General features: G+C 38.9%; 1 protein-coding gene across 1 annotated transcript; it reads left to right on the top strand.

Moving 5' to 3' along the window:
- Positions 1–8,940: 8,940 nt before the first annotated feature.
- BTBD3 (BTB (POZ) domain containing 3) lies at positions 8,941–15,874 on the top strand. The gene is made up of 4 exons (XM_010000176.1): positions 8,941–9,263; positions 9,820–9,910; positions 10,406–10,524; positions 14,571–15,874. Exons 1-4 carry the CDS (start codon positions 8,941–8,943, stop codon positions 15,601–15,603), a joined length of 1,566 nt encoding a protein of 521 aa, XP_009998478.1. The 3' UTR covers positions 15,604–15,874.
- The last annotated feature ends 8,641 nt before the right edge of the window (positions 15,875–24,515 follow it).

Here is a 24,515-nt window from a genome sequence, read left to right on the forward strand (position 1 = left end):
AGCACCCAACAGCAGCTTGCTCACACCTCACAGTATGACTGGGGAGAGGACTGGAAAATTAAAAGTGAGAAAACGGGTGTGTTGAGGTAAAGACTGTTTACCAGGTAAAGGAAAAGCTGTGCACACAAGCTAAGCAAAACAAGGAATACATTCAGCACTTCCCATCAGCAGGTGTCTGTTCAGCTGTCTCCGGGAAAGCAGGGCTTCATCAGTCATTGTGGTTACTTGGGAAGACAAGCGCTATCACTGGGAACATCCTCCCTGTTTTCCCCCAGCTTTATATGCTGAGTGTGGCGTCATATGGTGTGGAACATCCCTTTGGTCAGTTGGGCTCAGCTGTCTCAGTTGTGTCCCTTCCCAGCTTCTTGTGCACCCTCAGCTTACCCCCTGGTGGGGTGAGAAGCAGAAACGGTCTCGACTGTGTATAAACCCTGCTCAGCAATAATGAAAGCATCTCTGTGTTATCAACACTGTTTCCAGCAAAAATCCAAACTGTAGCTACCACAAGGAAAACTAACTCTATCCCAGTGAAAACCAGTACAAAAAGTAACACCTTTCTTGCTATATCAAACTTCATAATACATAAAACTAACGTGTATGTATGTTTACCTTACAAAGTCACTTAAAATTACGTTCTTATGTTTGATTACTTTCTCCTTCGTTCAATTTTTTCTTTACTGAAGTTCTGGCATGTCATAGGGTCTCTGAAAAAGGTACTGTAAAGGAGAGCAGGAATTTAGGATATCCTAACAGTACTAGACATCTTAATGCTTAAAAGTATGTTCTGAAACCAGAATTTGAGAATTATGTATATATTCATCTTGAAAATTGATTACTGGAAAGTAGCTGCCATTCATTTGTAAAGAGAAGGAGAAAATAATCAAAATACTGAAGCGTAACTGATCTAATAGGCAAGTGGGAGTGAAATATTTGCAGCAAAGGAAAGTAAATCTGATTTTTCTGAAACAGTTAAGATAAAAATTTGGAAACAACCTTTGTTCCCCTGTGGAACGACCTATTTAACAGAAGCTACATGTGCTGTGACAGTCTGAAGACAAGGGCAAGTAACAAGATCCACACCTTCTAACAGGTGGCAAAGGAAGATTAATTCAGTACAGTGCAGTTTAATGGATGTAAGATTTGGTTCCATTACTTATACTTGGATGCAGTTCAGGGTAACAATGATCAGGCTTTTATATCTAAAAGTTCGGGTTATTAAACAATGGTCAAAACAATGCAAGAGTCATTATTAATGGGTTTTGACTCTCACTTTTGAGAAGTGAGAGCCACCATGCTTGAGAACTCATTTCTTATCAAATACTTGTTTTCCCAATGCAACAACCTTTTCCTCTTTGACTGTGATAGTCTTCCTCTTTTGTCATTTAAAATGCAGTAGAAACAAGAAGCTATACCTATTTCCCTCCCTGCCCCCCTTTTTAAGCTCATTTAAAACACTTCTGCTGAATGATTCCAGGTATGCTCTTCTACTGTAAATTCAAGTGTGCAAAATCATTGACCTGCTTTGTGGTTTTAAGCCATATGTTTTACATCTAGTGAAGCTGAGGGAACTATGGATTGTCGTGATGTAGTTTTCCCATAACAGACCCTAAAGACGCTTACATGACAACACCCAACCGGGTTTTCCTCTGTTTTTCTTAACAGAGTCCCCTGTTTTTCTTAACCTAGTTGAAAGGTGCTGGTAACATGGCAATCCCAGAAAACTGAAGTTTGCAGGCCACAGAACAGGTATGATGTGAGTCATAGCAATATCCTCTCCCCCTCTTCTGTTCCGTAGGGCATTTCAACGCTGTGGTTTGACATGTAAATGTCGGTTATCGGCACATGGAAAGTGAAGTCCTTGAATTACATGCCAACAGAATCAGCGGTAATGCAGTCTCCCATGTGGATGCTCATGGGATACTTACTTTTCTAGTGCCATCGGTTCTCATGATGAGGACTCACTGACAAAGTGTCTTTATGTTAAAATTTGCGTTTTGCAGACTTCCTGTGTGTAGGAGGACAAAGACATTTGGGAACCACTGATGTAAAGGAGCAAGACAAGTTGGCTTCAAACCTACCCTTTACAGAGCCTATATTAATCTAACTATTCAGTTTGAAAGATTTGTTTCTGAGCCATGTTAAAATTAGTATGAAGGTTTGTCTTGATAGGCAAGATCTGTCTGTAAGATAGGAAATTCAGTCTGAAGTCACCCGATCCCGATCTCTGCCTTGAAATAGGCAGCATGTGAGTATTAATTGTAGTGGTGGTTTTTCTGAAGTACACTGAAATCACTAGCTTCATTCTCAGAGAGCACTGAACAATCATTAAATGCTAATGACTTTTGATTACTGTTGACCTCGGTCAATTTAGAATTAGTGACCTAAAGACGAAAACCACTGTATCTCATTACCAATTTCCTGAGCTATCTGATCTTTCCTTTGTAAGTCAGTTTTGGTAAGAGGCAGAGTAGAATTAAAGTTGACCTCTGTCTTGGAAAAATGGTTGAGTGCTTTCAGGTTTGCAATATCATGTTTAGAAATAAAAAAAAATAAAAATAAAATAATATGGCAGCCACTAAGAACTTATTTTTTGACCCTAGAGATTGTCATGAGCAAAACTCAACATGGAATGAAATAGACAAGCTAGAGTAATAGTGATAGGGAAGAAATGCATAATTTGGCACTTCTGTATCAGTAAAAAAAACAAACCCAGTTTATCTCCTGTAACCTTGGATTGAATTTCCTATTTTGTGGTTGCAGGCTTTGTCATCTTAGAGTTCATTTATAGTTCTTGTTTTTACTTTGAACTATGAAAAAGCAAATTAATGTTTATAGAGTAAATTGCAAATTCTGCTCTGGGATATTTTCTACCTCTGTTTCCCAAACTGTGACTTTGGAAGAGTATGTCTCAGCAGGCTGGTAAAACCATGTGTTTTGTGTTGTAATGAAGCATTTCACATTATTCCTTTTTGTGTGCATGGAAGGGAATGTTTGTGCAATAATTCACTGTAACAGGATACAGATACAAATATGTTGTACCCTGTTGGTTGTTTAAACTTAAGCCTTTCTTTTTATAGTTGTGGTTTATACGGACTTTCATTCACGCAGCGAGCATGGTATTGAAATAATAATGAAAATACAAGAGACTTCTAAATTTTTTTTTCCTCACCTTAATGTGCTAGCTATATATATTTTTTTTTACCTAGCTGGGAACAAAACCTTTACCTTTGAAGCGGAACTCGACAGTATCATGAAATCTTTTGTGTTACATTGTGTTTGAGACATAAATGTAAAGTTATCAAACCTCACACTGGCGTTAAGTTGCAAACTTCAAGCAGCCAAGCAGGAAAGTAACAGGAAAAAAAATTAGAGTGGAAGATGTTCCACTTGGTGTAGGAACAGGTTCGAGGTGAGCCAGTAGAAATCCACAGAAGGAAAGTGGATGTTTATTCATAAGTAAATAGAGCTAAATGTTATTGTTAAATGTAACATTTTGTTTTGATTGCTTTGTCTCAAAAAGGCTATTGCTGTAAAAAAAAAAACAAAGGAGGGCAATGAAATTGATTGCATATACAGAAAGGACAAATTAAATAATTAAGGCTGCTTTGGTAGGGGGACCAACAAGAAGTGTCATGCACAGACAGCCTGTATGCTAGCAAATAACAGAAGAATGAAAGAGTAAAAGACATCTGAATACTCATTCTTTAATTTTCTTTTTATGTAAGTTTGTATTTACCTGTTAGCTGGGCTGCTCAAGGCTTTCTGCTTTTTTCTTTAAAGCATTAAGGGCATTTAGGAAAAAAATGTAAAAACTATCATAGTGGATAATATTATGCAAAATATGTAAACCTCTATACTTTAAATGCTAAGCAGAGTAAAGAATAATATTTGCCAACAAGTATGTTTCTAGTATAGTAAAATAAAATTAAGCTGTTTTGGACTTTATAGCTTCCAGTGTTGGTTCAAGATGCAATTTACTCTGATGCTACTCTGCTCTTTCCTAGGTCTTGGCAATTCTGGGAAAGAAACATTCTCTATTTTTACTCTATATTTTGGAATATCTGAGAATCTTTACAGTTTTACCAATCTCCCCATTCTTTTTGTCATTTTTTTATTTTTTTTTTTCCATAGAAGACCTTACAGAGTAAGACTTGAGGGCCAGCTCTTTCATGCAATAGACAGAACTGGATGCAATCTTGGTTACTTTCAGAGCTACCAATCAGAAACTGGCAGATTGGAAGATTTTGTCAACTGTAATTAATTTTTACTTGAGGAAATAAAGAATAGAGCTATCAGTCCCCTTTCCAAATGAATGCTTTTACAAATAGAAGGGTTGGAATGATGATCAGAAAGAGTTTTTCCAGGTGACTAATTCATAGAGAGGTAAACAGAATTAGACTCCCCAGCTTTGTAGCTTGTTGAGGTTTTTTTGTTTTGTTTTTGAACTTGTACATTCCATTTCTAAATGAATGCTTAAAGTCAAAACAAAATTAGCAGTGGACAGGTAGATTCGTTAAACTAACATTGTGTGTTTATTTTGGTTAATTGAGATGTATTGTCTGAAATTTATTTCCTTGAAAGGGGAAATCTAGAATTTAAACAAAGAATGTTAATAATGCACGGGTGTCATAACTGCCAAGGGAGAGACTTCGTAAATTTACAAAAAAGAAATGTATGTATTTGATCATCCTCTACTTGAAATTAATTCCTTTATTAATGATCCTGTTGTAACAGAAAATTTGGAATTTTGATGAAAGTTTGGTTTTTGTGAAATTGTCCAGTACATGTTAGTGTAGGAAGAACAGACCTGTAAATAAGAGATATAAAAAAACACAATTCATTAGAAGAAGGAAAAGCAAAAAATAAAAAAGCTTTGGTATACATGTGGTTGTGGCAGGATAAACTGATATAATATGAGGAATAATCCTGTCAACCATGGAAATCAAATTATTTCTTAATTGGAAGTTATCTTTAGAAAGGCATAATTATAGTAGTACCATACTATTAAATGTCTTACCAAGAGTTGGGCTATGACTTCTGTGCCAAACCTGACAATGGTGTCAAGGTATTTTATGGTCTAGTGGGATAAATGAAACTGGAATTGTAGGTGTGGTGAATACATTTGAATTTGAACAGCAGAACTGATGCTTCAGTTGTTCACCATATTTAGTTAGGAGTGGATTTCCAGGTGCTTGTGCCTTCTAATAATTTGAAAGTGGCATGTAACTTGTGCAGTATCTCAGCCTCAGAATATAGTCCTTTGCTTTTATCTTCACCTCTAGCATTTTGGATTTTCTTTAGGCCACTGTTAAGATTTAAGCATGGAAATTCCTATACCCTTTAAGATAAGCTGTTTCTGGTGTCACTACTTCGCTTATAAAATAAAGATTTTTGTGTCTTCAAAGAATTATCATTTGCCTTTTCTAAATTGCATACATGAAGTTTGGTTCCATTAATATATAATTAGTGAGCAAAAAAGAGAATTGCTGGAGAAGATTAGGAACATGTCATAATAAGCTTTCAGAAATTGATAGATCATTGAATGAGCAAAGGTCAATTTTCTTGATCCTCTTCCTGGAGACAGGTTGATTTGAATTTAGGATTTTGACTAGTCTTTTAACAGGGAGTAGTTAATTGGTTACTTGTACTGACTGCTAACGTATTGATTTGTAAATTCATTAACAGTATGTATAGTAAAAGAAGAAAACTATGCTATAGGAAAATAGATGGAAGTTGCTGTCAAAATTGAAAGAATAGTGAATGCAACTAGTAGTAATTCTCTGGGGTTTTTTTCCTTGTTTCACATGCATCTAATGATTGGTTTAGGCGACTTTGTTTTTGAGCTGATGAAGCACAGTGGAAGGTGGTATAAGGCACAGCTGTAATGGTTTGGAGCTTTTTGTTGGAGCTTTTGGAGTCTGTTGTGGGATCACCGCTGTTTTCCAGTTATAGCAGACCAGATTTTGGTGCACGGCTTAAGAACAAAGATGGCAGTTAGGCTTTTAGGATAAAAGGCAGTTAAAATCCACTGGGGTCAATTTTTATCCTGTCATCTTGTTTGCTTGGGTTCTGTCTGACTTCTGGGTTTCGACTGGACACAATTCTGCTGCAGCTTCTCCCTCTTCCTCTTTTCCAAGAAAGTACAACATACTGTACCTTGTGTTTTATAGAAGTCAGAACTATGGTAGACTGCTATGGTTCACAATCTGTCTTACTCAGACTAAGTTCAGTGGTTACTCCATCTGTCTTTCTCATCTCTAGCCTCCCAGTGACCTTGTCTGGTATGTGTATAGTCTTTGGATTTGTACGGGCCAAATGGTTTGAAAAACTTGTGCAAGGACCTAAATTTTTATATACTTTGATAGTCTTTAAAATAGATTTATGGAATGAAAATCAGGTCTCCCAGATGAATCTCCTAACCCTTAATATCTTTTGCTGTCTGCCAACTCCAATGCTAAGAACCAGATTTTCTGAAGAGTGCATGTTTTTTCTGTTATGTCTAAAGGTTTTTTTTAAACTTCTTCCTTCTCAAATGTCTTTCCTGTGCAGTGGCAAAAGGGTTATTATTTTTGTAACGAGAAGGGCTGGAAATTTATATGAGGGAGAAAAAAACTTAGGCAAACTCAACAAACTCAAATTTTGTGCTGAGGATACTTGCTGTGTCCCTGTGTTAAACTCTCAGCTGTGAGCAGTTATAAACATCCCATCTGTGGGTTGAGTTTCTTCTCCTTTACCCTTTCTTTTACCTCTGCGGTTCAGTGTGACTTAGATTTTGTTTCCCTTTCAAATCAATCTGTTGCAAATTAAAAAGGAAACCAAAGAGGGAAGAAAGAAAAGCTTGCTAGAAAACGTTACTTTGGAAGTGCATAACCTGCCTCTCTCAATGTATTTAAGAACACACCTGATTATCAACCACACCACACATAAGCTACCATCTTCTTTTAAATTACTAGTGAAGGTGATTTTGCGCTAAGATGTTATGAAATGTAGCAAATGAGGCAAGGATGCATATCCTTCCATTTCCCCTTCCAAGAGCAGTAGCTTCAGAGAGGACAGACACTTGTCTGTCTCATCTCAAGACACTGCAACAAAGTCTCTAGATCACCAGCTTGTCAGGGTGTTTTGTTAGTGCTTAATATGGAGTATCTCCCAAGGAGGCACGATAATCTTGGATATACCTGCACTTAGGTTTTACAGTTTTGGGGTTAAAGACATTTGGAGATGGTATGTTACAGAGCCCTAGCTATGATTCAAGCAGTTGTGATGGTGTTACAATAAATAGCCCAAGTAACATTTTTGTGCTTCAGTTTAAGTCAGTGGCAGTTTTCTGTCAGGGATTTCAGCAAGGTCAGCCATTTGTTCACCAACCTTTGGTCACTGTAATTTCACTGCTGTACTCTTGTCCAGCAAAACTAATTAAGGCTGAAAGTGGCTAAATTTGCTTTGAAAGGAAAGAGGATTTTTTTCACTAAGACTTGAAAATAATTATTAAACCATATTTTAATTATCCCCCCCAGTGTTTTAGGGTCTGAAATATTGACACCTAATACCTAGCATTTTTTATTTCTCTGCTTTTGTTTTTAAATGGCTATCCTTGCTTGTCGGTTGGGGTTTTTTTATACATTTGAGCTATTATTAGGGAAATCTGATCTAAATTTCAGTTTCTGACTGAAAATCTTCCTTCCTATTCAAATGGTTTGGTCAGCATAGCTTAAATCCTGTTTATTTCAGAAAGTCTATGTGAATAAAATCAGAGTGTTTTTGCATCTCAAGGAGTGCTTTCTGCCTGAGAGTCTCTAAATCATTTGGACTTTTAATTTAGTGCTTTGAAATATTGATTAAATATATTCATTCTGGTTTGCTTTAATCTGATTGTACATCTAGAAGTTCTCTTCTGATGTGGTGCAGCAATGTCTGGTGTAAGCTGGCTTAATTAGCACTGCCTAGTGATTTGAGACCCCTGTCAAATACTATTGCATTATCAAGAAACATAAGGAGTTAAAGCTGGAGCTGTGACCTCATCTCTATTCATGTTACACTGTAGTAGGAGCTGCTCTGAAAGGGAGTGTTTAACTGCATCGCTGTCTCTGCTGCTGCTAGTTGATTGCTTTAATTTGGTTCTGATAGTTAGAGCGTGCTTTTGCTGAACTGCTGTTACAGTAGGGATTTGTGGGAATACTAGAGACATGTGAAGTCATGCTAATATCAGCTGCGTATGGAAATAGCTGCCGTGGAAATATTTAGACTCAAATACATCCTTCTGCCAAATTTCAACTTTTCATTGCTTCCCCTGTGAAAATTCAAGCAGCATTAAGGCGAGCTGAAACACACGTTTCTGGCCAGCCATTCACTTACGCAACCGTGCATGCTATTTATGACTTTCTTACTTAACGCTACGTATGAAAGGAGGAGTGCAACTGCTGTCGCTTTAATGTCAGAGCGGCGTACATTACAATAGGTGTCACTGTGCGGCTGGGTCCAATCGTTATCGGTGACTTCAGCTATTGGCTCCCAATGCTGACTGACTCCATCTGCAGGGCTGCAATACCTACTCTGTTCCCATCCCTCCAACGCACAAGTTCAGCTTGCTGAGCAGGCTGGCAGTGCTACTGTGTGCCTCTTGCTAGCCCCTTTCAGAAAGCCAGTGCTACAGCCACGCACCTACCCCCTTCACGGAGTGCAGTGCTTTCAGCAGATTCCTGATCAGGAAATCTGGAAAGAAGTAAAACTAGCAGGAATGATGGGGATGTATATAACGATTCAAGTACTGGATCAAACTTAAAGCCAGTTTCTTACTCGGTGCACTGGAAAGGTCACCTTGTCTTGCTGGAAAAGAAGCAAACTCTCAGCTCTGCTGCTTTCTGTTTAACAGCTTCCACATGTGCATTTCTTAATGTTCCTAGCTAGTTAGGCTACCTAGCTTTACAGACAAGTATACTCATGGTAGATGAGAAAGGAAAGAACATGAAATGTCTCACCTTCTTCTTGATGCTTCCAGAGACGGTCAAGAACAGGTCCAAGAAGAGCTCTAAGAAAGGAAATAGCAGCAGCAGTAGCAGCAGCAAATTGCCTCCAGTTTGCTATGAAATCATTACCTTGAAGACCAAAAAGAAGAAGAAAATGGCTGCTGATATTTTTCCCCGAAAGAAACCAGCCAACACTAATACAACTGCTGTCCAGCAGTACCACCAGCAAAATCTGAATAACAACAACACTATTCCGGCACCTAATTGGCAGGGACTTTATCCCACCATCAGAGAGAGGTAAGTTCAGGACAGTTTTTTTTTTTTGTTGTTTGAACAAATGGTCGAAAGTAGCAAAACAGTTATAATGCATGTGTTTAATTATTTGTTTATTGCTGAAGAAAACAGTGTGTTTGGTTTTTTTCCTCTGTGTGTGAAACAAGTATTTTCGTAGCAGAAAATATTAAATATCTCTTTTCCAGACAGTGCAGCTGTTTGTCATGAGTAAATAAAAATGTTGCTGGAAGCTGCAGCCTACCCATAAAAGTTTGCTTTTAGACCTTTGTGGAAATTTGCAGTGATACATGTACTTGACTTTGATTCCACTTTTCGAAAAGTTCTCCTAAGTTTGTTTTGTGTTTCTTTTTTATTGCACACCCATTCCTCCTCCCTCCCATCTCTCCTTCCTTTTTCTTTGATATAGTTGTGTGACGATGTGTTAAGTAGCTTAAAACAAAGTATGTCCTGCTGCTCTACTACCATGCAATTTAAGTTGTTATGACATGTAATTCCTTGGGTCCGGGGCAAGCACAGTGTTACCAGGCATCATAAATTAACATGCTGCCTCTGTTTGTAGAAATGCAGTGATGTTCAACAATGACTTGATGGCAGATGTTCATTTTGTGGTCGGGCCACCAGGTGGGACCCAGCGGCTGCCAGGACACAAAGTAAGCAACAGCTGCATTATCAGTTCAGGCGGGGGTAGCTGGAGAGGAGCTCCCACGGGTACACCAGGACATAGTGTGGGAGGCTTGGCTCTTCTGGGACAGGCATAATTCTGTATTTTAAAAGGCTGCATGCAGTGGAATAGTCAGTCTCTTGCCTTTCTGTTTTTGGTTAAACAGTATGCTTGTGCTAAAGCAGTCATAAAGTTAGGAGTACTGCTTTGTGCTGATGATTAATAGCACTCTTGAGATTTCCAAGAAAAGGCTAACTTCTGTCATGGATATGAGTGTTTTCCAGTAGCTAATGCATATATGCCCATGAGAGTAAAATGCAGGGAAGATGTGTAATTCTCTTCTTAACTTTGACTTCATTTCTTACTGAAGTGTCTATAGAGTCTGTCAGTGAAGCCCAGTATGCTCAAGGTGGCTCTCCCACATTGTTTTTGTTGGCAATGCTTTCAGTTTAAAGCATGAAATAAGATTTCCCTTTCTCAACAGTATGTCCTGGCTGTTGGGAGCTCTGTATTCCATGCAATGTTTTACGGAGAGCTTGCTGAGGACAAAGATGAAATCCGTATACCAGATGTTGAGCCTGCTGCTTTTCTCGCAATGCTGAAGTAAGCATCATTCATCTGCTGGATATGTTTTCCTTTATGATGTATACATACACTGGTAATGTCATAGTTAAAGTATTTAGGCTTGAGTTTAAACAGAAATAAAGCAGTTTCTTAAAATATCCCTCTTTTTGTTTTTCAAGTATTTTAAACTTTTACCTCATTGCTCTCCCACTTTACTTCCAGGCACGCATGTATTAGACTAATGTAGGCAGTTATAAATAATGACTTTGACAGCAGATCTTTGGGCACATTGTGTACTGTAATGCCTATTGATCTGATTTGTCACTACACATGTTACACAAAGGAATGGAGTTACTAAAAAGAATTGTCAGCTGTAACAAAAAAACCCTGTTCTACTTTGCAAGTATAGTGAAAAGTTAAAAATATCCAAAGAAACCCCAAAACCCAGAATTGCTGCATTTGTATCTTGACATTATTCCAGCTCTTTATAAACTTGCTATATGCAGGTTTTGGTGTTGTTTTTTTTTTTAAAAAAAAAAAAGAACCCTAAGTTATTGAGTGTAGCTTCTGAAAATTAAATTTCTCATCATCTATTGTACTAATCATCTATTGTATTAATGCATTCAGGAAGTGATTAAAAAGGTGTTTTACATTAAGATTTTTTTTTTCTATTCTAACCAGGGAAAATCAGTCAGTTTATATGATGATTGTTTTTCTTCTTACAAGCTGCCTAAGCTTGTAATGCTATATTTTCCTAAATTCATATAATGAAAAAGCTTTCCTGCTGAACCTTGAATGTATCTATAAACTCTCATTATTAAACAGAAATGCCCTGTCACAGAACTGCTGTGGCTTTGAGGGTTTTTTTCCCTTTAGCTTTAGCAGCTGCCATTGCTTTCTGATAAAGAATATACATTAGTATCTGAGTGATTCTTTCAAGAAGATGCAGGTTTTCTTGCATATAATGGTGTAATCACTAGCTAGCAATTTATAGTATTTCACAAATTGTTTTGACTAGCTTGTTTTGATTACTGGTTTTGGGTGTTTTTTTTCTTTACGTTTTAGTGGCACTGTAGATAAACAGTCAAAGTTGGAAATATTTTGTTGCATAGGGTTTTTATAGATACCGTGAATACCAGAAATGTTTTGTGCAAATATCAGTAACTGCCAGGAAAAGCTGAAGTCTCACAGATGTTCTATAGACCTTGAATGTAAAGTTAAGATTGTATGTTATGTAAGCAGGTGCGTTACAGATTCCTGTTTTGGGCCTTCCTGGTTTTGGGGGTGTTTTCTTCAGAGCTCAGACTTGTGCTTTACTTTCATGCAGAATTTTACAAGGCACAAATAAAAGATACTTGTGTTCCCTACCTCCCTGCCTTTTTGAACAGCAAATGTTTGGCTGAGGCTAAATCTGTTTCACTGTGGCTAAATCTATTTCACTGTGGCTAAACATAATTTGCTATATAAAAACTGAATGCATTCTGAATTTATCATTAAGAAATGTTTTCAGAGAGCAAATCTGGAAAAGAGGGTATCAATGCTGACATATAGGTCGTGGCATATTATATGGCCCATGGAAATTTAGGAAACTATCTTTAAAAGCATGACCAGAACCAAAAGATGACAAAAAGTTCGTGCATGTTGAGCTAACCTTGCTAGTGCTAACTTCCACTGATGCAGTGAGCCTGAACGTTCGGAGTGCTCTCTTGTCTGAACACCGGGGGTGTCTGCAGCCATGATGGTGCAGAGAAGGGAGAGGGATACAGCTCAGCAGTGCAGCATTCCCCTCATCACAGGATCCATTGCATGTGCTGCACTGGGCGGAGCTTGGAGGGAGCCACGGGCCCCTTCACTCCTATCCCCTTGGGAAATCATCGCCATGCATGTTGCTTGCAACTTCTGTGAGCAGTGGATGGCAGAAGGCTCATGATACTGTTGCTACATAAAGAAATTACTTTTAAGGTATCCTCAGGCAGCCCTCTACTTACTCTCCACAGTCAGGAGGGATGCATCCTCATCACTTTAAGAAAATAAATGAATTTGTGGGGTTTTGTTGGCTAGGTCTTATTTGTTTGTTTCACCCTCTTGGACAGTGAATTGTTATAGCATAAATATTTTTTGTCTTTTACTGTGTAGTGGACTGACAACAAACATCAGACAAGATATTGCCAGGTATAACATAGGAAAGAATACTGTTAGATACTAATTATTGTCCCAAGAAAATTGATTTGGCTGTTCTCTACAGTTTTATAAATAGGGTTAAATTTATAGTCTAACTGACACACTGGTGTTTTCAGTGTATTTTATCTTAATCTAGACTGTTTGAGGTAGAACCATTATTTCATCTTATCCCAGGATGAGTGTGTTACTAAACCATCAAACCCTGTGATCTAGCAGAATCCTCTGTTTCAGAACAGGGTGAAACTGGAATATCAGTAATTGTACCCCAGAGTCGAGGTGCATTGGCAGAGTAGAGTGTGGAATATCGCTGACTGCCAAATTGTGCTGTGTCTTGTAAATCAGTGATGTTCTTCACTTTCATGAATATTAAACTAGCAATTTCTGTACTATTTCAGTTTAAAACAGATGCCATCATTCTCTGCTATACTAGCAAGCAAAGAGAAGTAGTAGACGGGAGAAAAAAGTTGGAGAGCAATGAGGAGAATCATAAATGAATTATTGTTACATTGAAAATTTCTTGCACAGCAAAGGAGCTAAGCCTGTAACCAGTGATATATAGATGTGTTCTTTGTTGTTACAAATAGCCTAGCTGAAACAAAGTAATAAAGGTTTTTAAGAAAAGTTTGGGTCTAGGTAAGCACTCTTTTTCTCTGGAACCTCTTAGATTTTATTTTATTGCTTGAGCATTATCTACTCTGAGCCTGGTTCCTGAGTGTGGCTTGGAAGATAGTACCCTACACCTGCAAAAATACAAATAAAGATATGTACAACTTGATTAGATCGGTGTAGGTACTAATTCCACTTTATAAGCATATCTGTTCTGCAAAAAATTAGTTGTGTTGGGAAACCATCTAACTAGAAAATTTTAATTAGTACAGGCTTGCATACAACTTCAGCTTTACTGGAGGAAGACACTTTTATCAACCGTAACCATCAAAACTTGCTTATCCCTATGAAGAGTAAAATTGCATTTGGCATGGTTTTAGCACATTGCATTCACCAGCTGCAAATGGGGCCCTGAAGCATGAGATATTAAAAAGAACAAACTGTACAATGCTTCATTTCTCTGAGCAATGAATCCTAGCAGTTTAGTCACATAAATAGAATTTCACCTTCATCTTTTCCACCCCACTAGCGTAGCAGTAAAGCTTTTTTCCTCCTTATGCAATGAGACTGAGAGGAAACACTGTGCTAGTTGAGTTAGGATCTTGTAAGCATTAAGAAACCTGAAAATTAGAATTCTGTGCCTTTTCCTATATGCCTTGTCATCCTGTTAAAAAAAAAAAAAAAAGGCAAACAAACAAACAAAAAAAAGCAAAACAACAAACTAAATAAACCTTTACAAGTCCTAAAAAACCCCAACCCAATAGTTACAAAACTGGGAAGCACCTGATAAACTTTGATAACATTTCTCATTTTAGTATAGCTAGTTATTCCCAGTAAACTTTTTTTCATTACCGTATTTCAATATACACCTCAACAAAACATCATTCACCCTTACTGGACATCCAGTCCATGTACTCTTAGTAATGTGTGACCCAGACTGCTGTGTTAGCCACGTAAGGTAGCCCTTGAGAAGGGCTCTCATTAGCCAAAGCATGTATGGAAGGAAGGCAGAGCTGGAGGGGCCATACTTTGTAAATCTAATAATTGTGTCAACATAGCATGTTTTTCAAATGTGAATTTTTATTCTCCTTATATTTAAGTCTGTTCTCCTCCATGGTCTTTCTTGCAATGAATTTGGTTTGTACTTCCTTTCTGGATTTAATCAGTGTTCTCCGAAAGCACTACTTAATTTGAACATGGATCCATTTAAATATGTTTTGTTTATAATTTCCAGATGTTGTTGACAAATTGCATTTTTGCGTTAAGCACCAGTGTTACATGCATGTGTTTTATTTCAGATACATATATTGTGATGAAATTGATTTGGCTGCAGACACCGTACTGGCCACTCTTTATGCTGCCAAGAAGTATATCGTCCCCCACCTTGCCCGTGCCTGCGTCAACTTCCTAGAGACAAGTCTGAGTGCAAAGAATGCCTGTGTGCTGCTTTCCCAGAGCTGCTTGTTCGAGGAACCTGACCTGACCCAGCGCTGTTGGGAAGTGATTGATGCCCAAGCTGAACTAGCTTTGAAGTCTGAGGGGTTCTGTGACATTGATTTTCAGACACTTGAAAGCATTCTCCGAAGGGAGACTCTGAATGCCAAAGAAATTGTTGTTTTCGAAGCAGCTCTGAACTGGGCTGAAGTGGAGTGCCAGCGACAAGAGCTAACGGCTACCATAGAGAACAAGCGCAAAGTCCTGGGGAAGGCTCTCTACTTGATCCGCATCCCTACCATGGCGCTCGACGACTTCGCGAACGGCGCTGCTCAGTCGGGGATCCTGACTCTCAACGAAACCAATGACATCTTCCTCTGGTACACGGCCGCCAAGAAGCCAGAGTTACAGTTTGTGAGCAAGCCCCGGAAGGGCCTGGTTCCACAGCGATGCCACCGTTTCCAGTCCTGTGCTTACCGCAGCAACCAGTGGCGCTACCGGGGCCGGTGTGACAGCATCCAGTTTGCTGTTGATAAGAGGGTGTTTATCGCTGGCTTTGGGCTGTACGGCTCCAGCTGTGGATCAGCAGAGTACAGCGCTAAGATTGAACTCAAACGACAAGGAGTTATCCTAGGCCAGAACTTGAGTAAATATTTCTCGGATGGTTCTAGTAACACTTTTCCGGTGTGGTTTGAATATCCAGTGCAGATTGAGCCTGACACCTTTTACACAGCTAGTGTGATTCTGGATGGTAATGAACTCAGCTATTTTGGACAAGAAGGAATGACAGAAGTTCAGTGTGGGAAGGTGACTGTTCAGTTTCAGTGCTCTTCGGACAGTACAAATGGCACTGGGGTACAGGGAGGGCAAATTCCTGAACTCATATTTTATGCTTGAACACAAGTGTGTGGAGATGGAGCATTTTGCTCTGAAGAACCTATCTGGTTGAGGCCTGCTGATGCTTAGCTTTTTGTCTGCAGATACGTGATGTACAGGTAGTATGTAACTAAATGCTGTGGGCAGCTTCCTGGCTTGCTATACTTGTAGCAACGTTGGTGATTAAGTGCAACATTTAACTTTAAACTGGAAGCTCTTAGGAACAAGCAATTAAAGGCTTTGTAAGAGGTGCCTCTTTGCTGGTGATGCAGACCCTTTCTTTGAGGAATCACCAGAGCACATCCCCTTCTTGTATTTCACCAAATGCTGTCTTCATTGATCCATTTTCTCTTTCTCCATTTCCTACTTTCTGCTTGCAATTATTTGGGGGGAGGTAGGGGTAGAAAATGAAGAGTTCTGTTTTATAGCTTTATTTTCTGTCTGCTCTTCATACTTGATTCCAATAATAAGTTGCTTTTGAACATGGGAGTTGAAAGAAGTCTTTCAGTTGTAAGCAGAAAAAGCATAAGTTTAAACCTTCATCCTGTGAGATTCTTTCGCCAGCTGTTAGGGACAGCTGCAAGGGAAGATGGAGAGAACCAAGCAGCTTTCAGGAAGCTACATGTCCACAGTGCGTGGACATGTTTACAGTGGCCGGGGGGAGGGAGGAAGGGAGGCAGGGGGTGGGCTTGGCAACTTACCCACAGAGTTCCATTTTCTAGGAATCCCACTTCGAAGGCAAGGAAATACTTGCACATGTCCAAATTGTATATGCAGCTCTTGAAACTCTACCCCTATGACCTAGTTTTTGCTACATTGAAGTTGATTTGCTTATTTAAATTGCTTCTCTTTGAACTCTTACTAAATAAATGGGAATTAATATTTATCATGTGATGCAGGATAATTTTTCGTTTGTTTTGGGTGGGATTTTTTTCTTTCTTCTAAACATGGTAGAGGCAGATTATAGAGGAACAAATACCAATCCTGGTTGGAACTTCTTTCTGCAATATGAGATTTTTTCTTTTTATTACCATACATTATCAGTGGAAATTTAGACAAAGACAGGAGATTCCCAGCTGTGATCGTATTACACTTGGTGTATTTCATCAGATAGCAGAGAGGAGGAAAACTTCTCTAACGTGTTAATGTTGGATCTCTTGCAACTGCTTATGGTTACACATCAATCAGATAATTATGTGGCACAGAACCTCTTCCTTGTCTGTTTTTTTCTCTTTTCAAGCTCCCTATTATTGTATTGTTTTTTGGAAGAGTATTAGGGATTGTGACTCCTTTTATCAGGGAAGCAAACCAGTATAAGTAAAAAAATACAGGTACTATTTAAATGTAAGAAAATTCTTTTCTGTTGCAATGGGACAGTTGCTTCTCAGAGGCACCTATTATAAAGCATCTCATTCTTATTTCACCTCTGAAGTGGGTTCTGTTTGTTGCTTATTTTTTGACGAAATGAGAGGACCAAATGATTCTTTGGACAGATTGAAGATTAATGGTATAGTATATCAGCACATTAATGTAGCATAACCCTAAATTCACTTGTCAGTTTTATAATAAAAATGTTTTTCTCATATGATTTCTTACCAGTTTAATAGTATTACTCTGAGTGTTTCTTGACGGTTGGAATCCTGGCCCCTGGCCATCATAAAGTGCCAATACATCTTTGCAGTGTCCAAAATACCATCTGAAGTAAGGAAAACTGGAGCATAGATGTCAAACAGTTTATGGCCAGAGCCCAGATCTTCTCTCTGGGTCATAAAAGGAGAGCCAGGTAAAGATCTGCCCTGCAAGATCTATCACATCTTAGTGTTTAATGTTTTATGTACATATATACATGTTTGTGTGTGTAAGCAGCATTCTTTTTGAAGTGTAAATACCATAAAAAAAACTATAGCTTTTTTTTTTTTTTTTTTAATAACAGTTGTACATATTCTAGACTGGTAGTGAAATTTAAACAGAATGCTCCATGGAAATCTCCTCTGGGAGATATTTTAAAAACCTCCAGTTAATTATATTTAGATCTGCAGCCTAAAATAGATGAGAGTATAAATTGTATGAACTAGAGGAAGAGTTGCTGAAAAGGCTGCAAAAAGGAATCAAAATTGTGATGTGGTAATGGTCATTTCCTTTTAGACAACATCTGGGCAGCAGTCCCATTTATTTAAATACTTTTGAAAGCAGAGAAAGATGCTAATCAGCTGATTAAGTTTTCTTACAGCAAGCAGTTGATGTAGATGTAATTACTCTGAGTGATGATCAGATTGACAAGTCGCTTGCAGTAGCAAGCTGCATTCCGAGTTGTTTGGAAAAAAATCAAGTGCCTCAGCTGGTGGGACAAATCAAAGAATACTGCATTGGTATAACTAGATGTGGATTCTCACTCTTAATTTATGTTTTGGTTTTTCTTACCTGGAAGTAAAGGTGAGGTATCTACTACTTATACTGGCTGGAACAGAAGTTAGGAGATCAGAATACTGTGTAGCTGTAATACATAGAAAATGAGCTGTTATTTAATTATTATTTCTATTTGCTACTTTTATGAAATCTTTTCAACAAAGTAGGATGAAAGCTACCTTTAGCTTGATTCCTCTCAGTCCATTCCAGGTTTTTGGAGCTGGTGCATGTAAAGCTTTTCAATATGGATGAATAAACACAAGCACCCCAAAACACCTTTTGATGCTTACGGCAGACCTTGAGTCTGAGTGCTGCTTGATGGTAACAAGTACTGGTATCTAAGAAGGTGGCTAGTACCAGTCACCCTAGGACATGAGGGCACTTAAATAGGTGTCTAAATGTAGATTCAGTTGGTTTAGCAGTAGCATCCAAGCTTGAATACATTGATTGACATTTTGCAAGGATCAGACACATCAACTTGAAGTGTAAAGCATCATGTTGATAGCAATCCTTTTGTAGATTCTGTCTTAAACTGTACCTGGCCATCTTTGCTACTGGTATGTTTGATTTTCCTGGAGAGGGGAATCTGTGATAAGAGAGTATAATGTAATATACTTTCTGCGTATCTAAAATAGTATTTAAGTAAGCATTTTAATTTCTACATACTTATTGCACTGAACTGTTTTGTTGTTTGTTTTTCTTTAAAATTTGTTGTGGTAAACTCAGCTAACTTCGGGTCCCAGCACCTCTCTGTGCTGGAGTGGTGTTTGACCTTAGCAGGCTTACAGCATTATTTATAAAAGTACAGATATATATAAAGTACCTCATGTTGAATGTTATGTACTGTATCTTTAATGTCACAGTGCAGATCTTGTTGGACTCATGAATGTGTATAATCACGTTAAACATACAAATAAAAATGGTTCTTAAATGGTTGTTTCCTGCAGTATCTTTGAAGCATGAGCTGTGAAAGCCTTTACTTAGTTATCTCTTCTAACAATTTCTGTTGTTGTACCATTGTGCACAGATATTTGGTGAGCTTATGTATGCAGAGATCTTTTGATCCCCAGCGAAGTAGACATCTAAGGAAAAACCAAGAACAATGAAAATGTTAATCAGTTACATTGTAAAAAGGTAGATGATTAAGCTAATGAGCTACAGTGAACGAATTCATTTGTGTGTGTTAGGAAAGACCTTGTCTACTAGCATTAATATTTTAATGTTCTATTAATATTATTAAGTATGTGAAGATGAAGGGGGGAGGGTCTCGTGTTTATTCTAAAAATCAGTTGGTACAGGAAAGGCCATTGTTTTCAGCCTCTGATGTATCAGAATAAAGGACACAGTTAGTGCCAGGAGGCTGTTCTCTGCTGAAAGGTTAATTATGTAATACTGTTCAGAATTCTGGCAATTTTCTTACTGAACAATTTTCTTCAAGGAGATTTGAAACTTCATTTTAAATACTTTTATGGTCAATGAAGCTGAAGCCTCACTTCATGATGTCTCCCAAGACCTTTCAAGTATTACTAGACAATGATAAGAAATACTCGATAGTGTGATACAGAGACATGGGAATGTAATTGAGTCTTCCCCAGCAAAACCAGTACCTTCAGCCTTCATCCAAAATTCTAATTAAAACATGTTTACAGGAGTCAAGCTTGTGTCTTTTGGTAAGTTGTTCTAGAATTTTTATGCAATAGTTGGTGTCACACTACTACGCTCGTGATCCAGATTCGCTTATGTGTCCAGTGCTTCTCATTAGTTTGGAACTGGCTTCAAACAAGAGCTGCCCTATGCCTTTTTCTGAACTAATGAAACCAGCTCTTAAAATTATGGTAGATATTAGTGTGATCTAGTGCAGGAAGGACCATATGGGCAGCAGCAGTCCAGCTAGGTGTGTTACAGGAGATGGATGCTGCTTGCAGCCTCAGTTTCTCTGATAAACAGGTAAGAGCTAAGTGGACAAGATTAATAAAGAATGGCCTATATCATCCAAAGGGATATTTTCCTCTTTTTCTGGCTGAAATCTGACAGAAGTGCTAGGAGACTTGCTTTGGAAATTGATATTAGGTAGAGTTGTGCCAGTCTCTTGCACTGTTTTCAGTGATGCAGAGAAGCATGTGTGTATTCACTGAGTTTGAAGTGAAAGAAAAAAAGGTGATGGGGTGTTTCTGGGTTTGAGAGGAAGACGACTCCAAGAGCTGAATTTGGATGTGTGGCTCACAGATAAAATCCTCCTTTGTGGGAAAGGACTCTGTTCTCACTTAGTTAGAAACTCCTCAGGAGCTGACAGCCACTGCCTGTCAAGAAGGCATGTCCCACCTAAAACAGGCTCCTTGCAAGTGTTCAGCTCTCAGGAGTAGGAACCCAAGATTACTTGGCCTCTGATAGGTACAACTACTTACCCTACAGTGCAGAACAGCCTGTACCTCCTTAAGCCTGTTGGGACTGCTGTGAACAGGAGGGTCTTTATGGACCTCCCAGGCTTAGCACTCAGTGGAAGCTGAGATCCTGGAGGTAGGTCCTGGCACAAGGGTGAGATGGGGACTTCAGCCCGTCAGCACTATTTGGCCTCTGTAAAAAGCAACAGTTTTTAAGCCAGCCTATTCTACCATGCCTGCAAGTAATCAGTGGGAGCAGGAATACCTGCTGGTATCCTGAAGGTCATGAAAAGAGCTGCTTTATCACATGGCAGTGAGACCATGTTCAAAATAAAATTTTTAGAAAGGCTTTTTGGCATGCTGCTCTGTTTCCAGAAGTCTGAATGTATTTTCTCTCCACAGCTTCCCCATGAAGTGAGGCCCTGACCCAACTTAAATCAGTAGGAGTTGTTGTACTGACCTCAATAAACCCAGGATTTTCATTTGCAGTGTTCAATATGTGTGATTGTTCCCAAAACACAATATAAAACTTCCCAAGAAGGGGATTGAAATCCTGCTGTAATCTGGTTATCCAAAAATATAGGTAGAAACCTTTCTATTAAATCTTTAAAAACTCCTGCTCCTCAGATTGTATATGCCTTGCCCCAGGCTTTTCTTCTAGCATGCTTTATCTTCAGCCATGAATCTATAGGCAGAACAGTAAATCTGTATGAGGCTTTACATAGATTTTTACAATCCATACATGAAATTCATATCACATCAGATGCGTAGTATGGATAAAGTATTTTGAAGATTAGAAAGTGTGTGTAAATTACCCACAGTCTGTTAAGCATAACGGAAAAACAAAAACAGCTATTTTGCTTGAAGGCACTGGTATTTTGAAAGAGCTTCTTGAAGTCTGCAGAGCTTGTTGATAACATCAGAAATGGATTTATATTAAGCCTTTAATTGTAACATTTTAAAATTAGCTTTCTAATTGTTTTCTATAGGCAACAATAACATTGATGGAATTTTTCCTCTTCAGGTTATTATCTTCCATCCTGGTCCAAGAGTGTTTACATTTGAACAGATACTAGTAATTGCAGTTTTCTAGATCTCATTTTAGAGCTTCATAGTAACATTATGTGCTGCTTGGGGAGCATCAGTCTTTCAAATATAGCCTTGGCTGGTTTTAGTGTTAACAACAAGCAATGGCTTGATGGAGAGATGTCTTCAGTGGTGATTCTGTGGGTAAGTGCAGAGGAAGGGTTTCCATTTCTCTGAGGGGAAACACCTTGTGTGGCCTAATGCTGACACCAACCAAGTACTGAACATCACGCCTAGGAATTCAGCAGCCATATAGAACTGGAAGACCTAAAATGCAATGGGGGCCACAGCATGAAGGCAGCAGTGGGAGCTCCCAGCTGCAGGGCTGGGGTGAGTAAGCTGATTTCATGAGCCAAAGAGTTGGCATCCTCTGTCATAATGCCCTGAGTGATGGAAGGTTATAGCTGGGCTGCTGAATGGCATGTGATTGTGATTTTTCACAACTGTGAATCCTATTTCACGTTTTATTGTTATTCTGGGAGAGCATCCAACTCTTCTCTACTCTAAGCTGTATATTTGTGCTCTGTGCCAGAGGCTTCCATGTGATTGAAGCCCTGCGATTTCCTGTGTGCTGAGGCTGAGGGGGCTGGCAGCACCTGATGGAAAGGACTGGCTGAGTGAGGGTGGGACATTCCAATGCTTTGGTGAGCTGCTTGCATGCTCTCCTGAGCATGCTGAATGCTGACCTAGCATGGCAGGAGGGGGCAGGATAATTCTTGTGGATGTGCGTGCATTTATGTATGTCAGTCTCACCTTCTCCAGACAATTACTGGTGGTCCTTTAAATGGAAAATGAGCATTAGTTCACATGTTTTTTTTGTAGGGTTTAAAAATTATGATTCTGCAAAGGCTAATTAATGCTTCTGTCTTGTCAACAGTCCCAGTGTGGTAAGGGGTAAATCTCATATCTGCCTTAAAACCATGCATGGAAACATCTGATTTCTTCTCTGATGCCTTGTTCTTAGGAAGTTGTTATGCTGTAAAGCAAATTTATTGCAAGTTGTAACTTGACGTGTCTGGCTTGTTTCTGTAGCGGGACTTTTTATGAATAAAATAACCAAGGAGCTATATTTAGCTTAGAAATACTAGATCTTGCAGAACTTCCAGAATTTGCGGGTAGCACAATATAAAGGCACTTCCAGATGTGAGGATATCACCCTTTGGTTGCAGTCTTAAGCTAAGATGTAATGCATTCTTGCTTTTCTTCCTACCCACCAGGGCATGCTAGTAGTGATATTTTGTCAGACACCGTTACTGCTTAAGGAGAAGTGATACTGAGGGAGGGAAATGAATGTCAGAGATGTGGAGCACAGAGAAGTATGTAATCAGAAATTCTAACTGCTTTCATCGAGCACAAACAATAGACAGTAAACTGGCTTCAGGAGAACTATTCAGGCATCACGGGAGCCAAATCAACAGACAAAAGATACTATAACCTTGACAACTATTTAAATGTTGCTCGTTCTTGAGACTTTCCTAGACCCTATAAAGGGAGAAGTTGTTTTGCTGCCTTAGAATAAAGCCCATTCATGTTTTTGCCTTTGTCCTTCATGCTTCATATAGTAGTCCCTTGACAATACATGCTACATTAGCTGTTTTTCCTCCTCAGTGCCAGGGCATAAGCAGGCTGACTGACCCTACTTAGGAAACCAGTTTTCAAATGTAAACTGTGATTGTCATAGCAAGGAACTCTCCTTCACCCCCCTACACACAGTCTTTGTTGGCTCATAATAAGATGGCAAAGACCAGGAGTCCCAAGACACAGCTGGAAGAGGAAGTTTTCCCTGCACCCCCACTGTGTCTCCAAGGGCTGGATAATAGGGTTCATGTACCAAATAGTCATACAAATTTGGTATGCACCAAGCATGGGCTCAACATTATGCCTTTCTGGTGAACTAGCTGGGACACAGTGGATGGGCCTCTGCAAGTTCCTGTGATTTCTGTGTCACCTTTCTGCCAGTTGCGGTGAGGATGAATGTTCTCAGATCTGGCATAGAGCCTGCTGATGCTTTGAACTAACATGAACTGACAGACTGAGTTCATACTGGGTCAGCATTTCATGGAATTTCTGAGCTGGTATTAGGAGCTTTAAAAAATCATTGAAGTGCAACATGAAATATTTTAAATTTGGGGTTCCTACCAGCTCATGGCTGTCGTTTTTGTTCCTGTTCTACAAGAAGATCTCTTGAACAGAGCAGTCATGGTGATCATGGAGATCACTAGTTCTGCAGTACTGGGAAAAGGCAGACGTTTAAAACTGAAAAATTGAGCTCTAAAGGTCTGTTGTGGAATGGTCAGTAAAATGAGGTGAAAGATACTGTGGAGTTCTTATTGCTTCCTAGCATTTTCCAGTAACATGGTCTGCACTGGGAGGCTTGCTGTCACTGGCTGAATGTGGATTTTCACATAATAATACATGACTCCTAAGGACTGAGAGCAAACACCTACTGTTTCCCACCTAGGAAAGCTGGTATTTAGTGCTCCATGTCTGCCCTTGTAAGAAGAAGGAGAATTTCTTTTCAGCACTGCCAAAAAAGTGAAATTAATTGAACTCAAGCTTGGAATGAAATGTGTGACTTGATCTAGAAGGCAGTCTTGCAGAATGAAACTATGCGAAAAAAAATATGCATCACAGGAAGGAACTAGAACATTAGGTTACAGCAAGACTGATGAATTAGTAAGGATAGTCTATCCATAATTTCAGTGATCTGGGGCAGGCAGGTAGGAGAGAAGAAAATGTGCATAGAAAAAGCAATATCCGCATAGTCAGGCCAAGATGAGGACCCTTCAAAGGAAAGTCAGACAGGTTAAGGGAAAAGAAATCTCATACCCTTAGTTTCTGTCATGCTGCTCAAGTGATTGCATAGAAGATGTGGTTTTGCTGAACTTCTCTTAGGACACCTTAGGTAGAGAAATTAATTACCCCTGAAGACCAGAATGAGGTCTTTCAAAGTCATTATCAGAACCTTTTTCTCATCAATACACTGCTTGATTGGAGGAAAAGACTCAAAATTGCAGGGCTTTGATTGCTGAGGGGGAAGCTTTTAACTGCTTCCTGCTG

The sequence above is a fragment of the Chaetura pelagica genome, unplaced genomic scaffold (genome assembly GCF_000747805.2).
Source record: "Chaetura pelagica isolate M959 unplaced genomic scaffold, ChaPel_1.0 scaffold336, whole genome shotgun sequence".
NCBI classification, from domain to species: Eukaryota; Metazoa; Chordata; class Aves; order Apodiformes; family Apodidae; genus Chaetura; species Chaetura pelagica.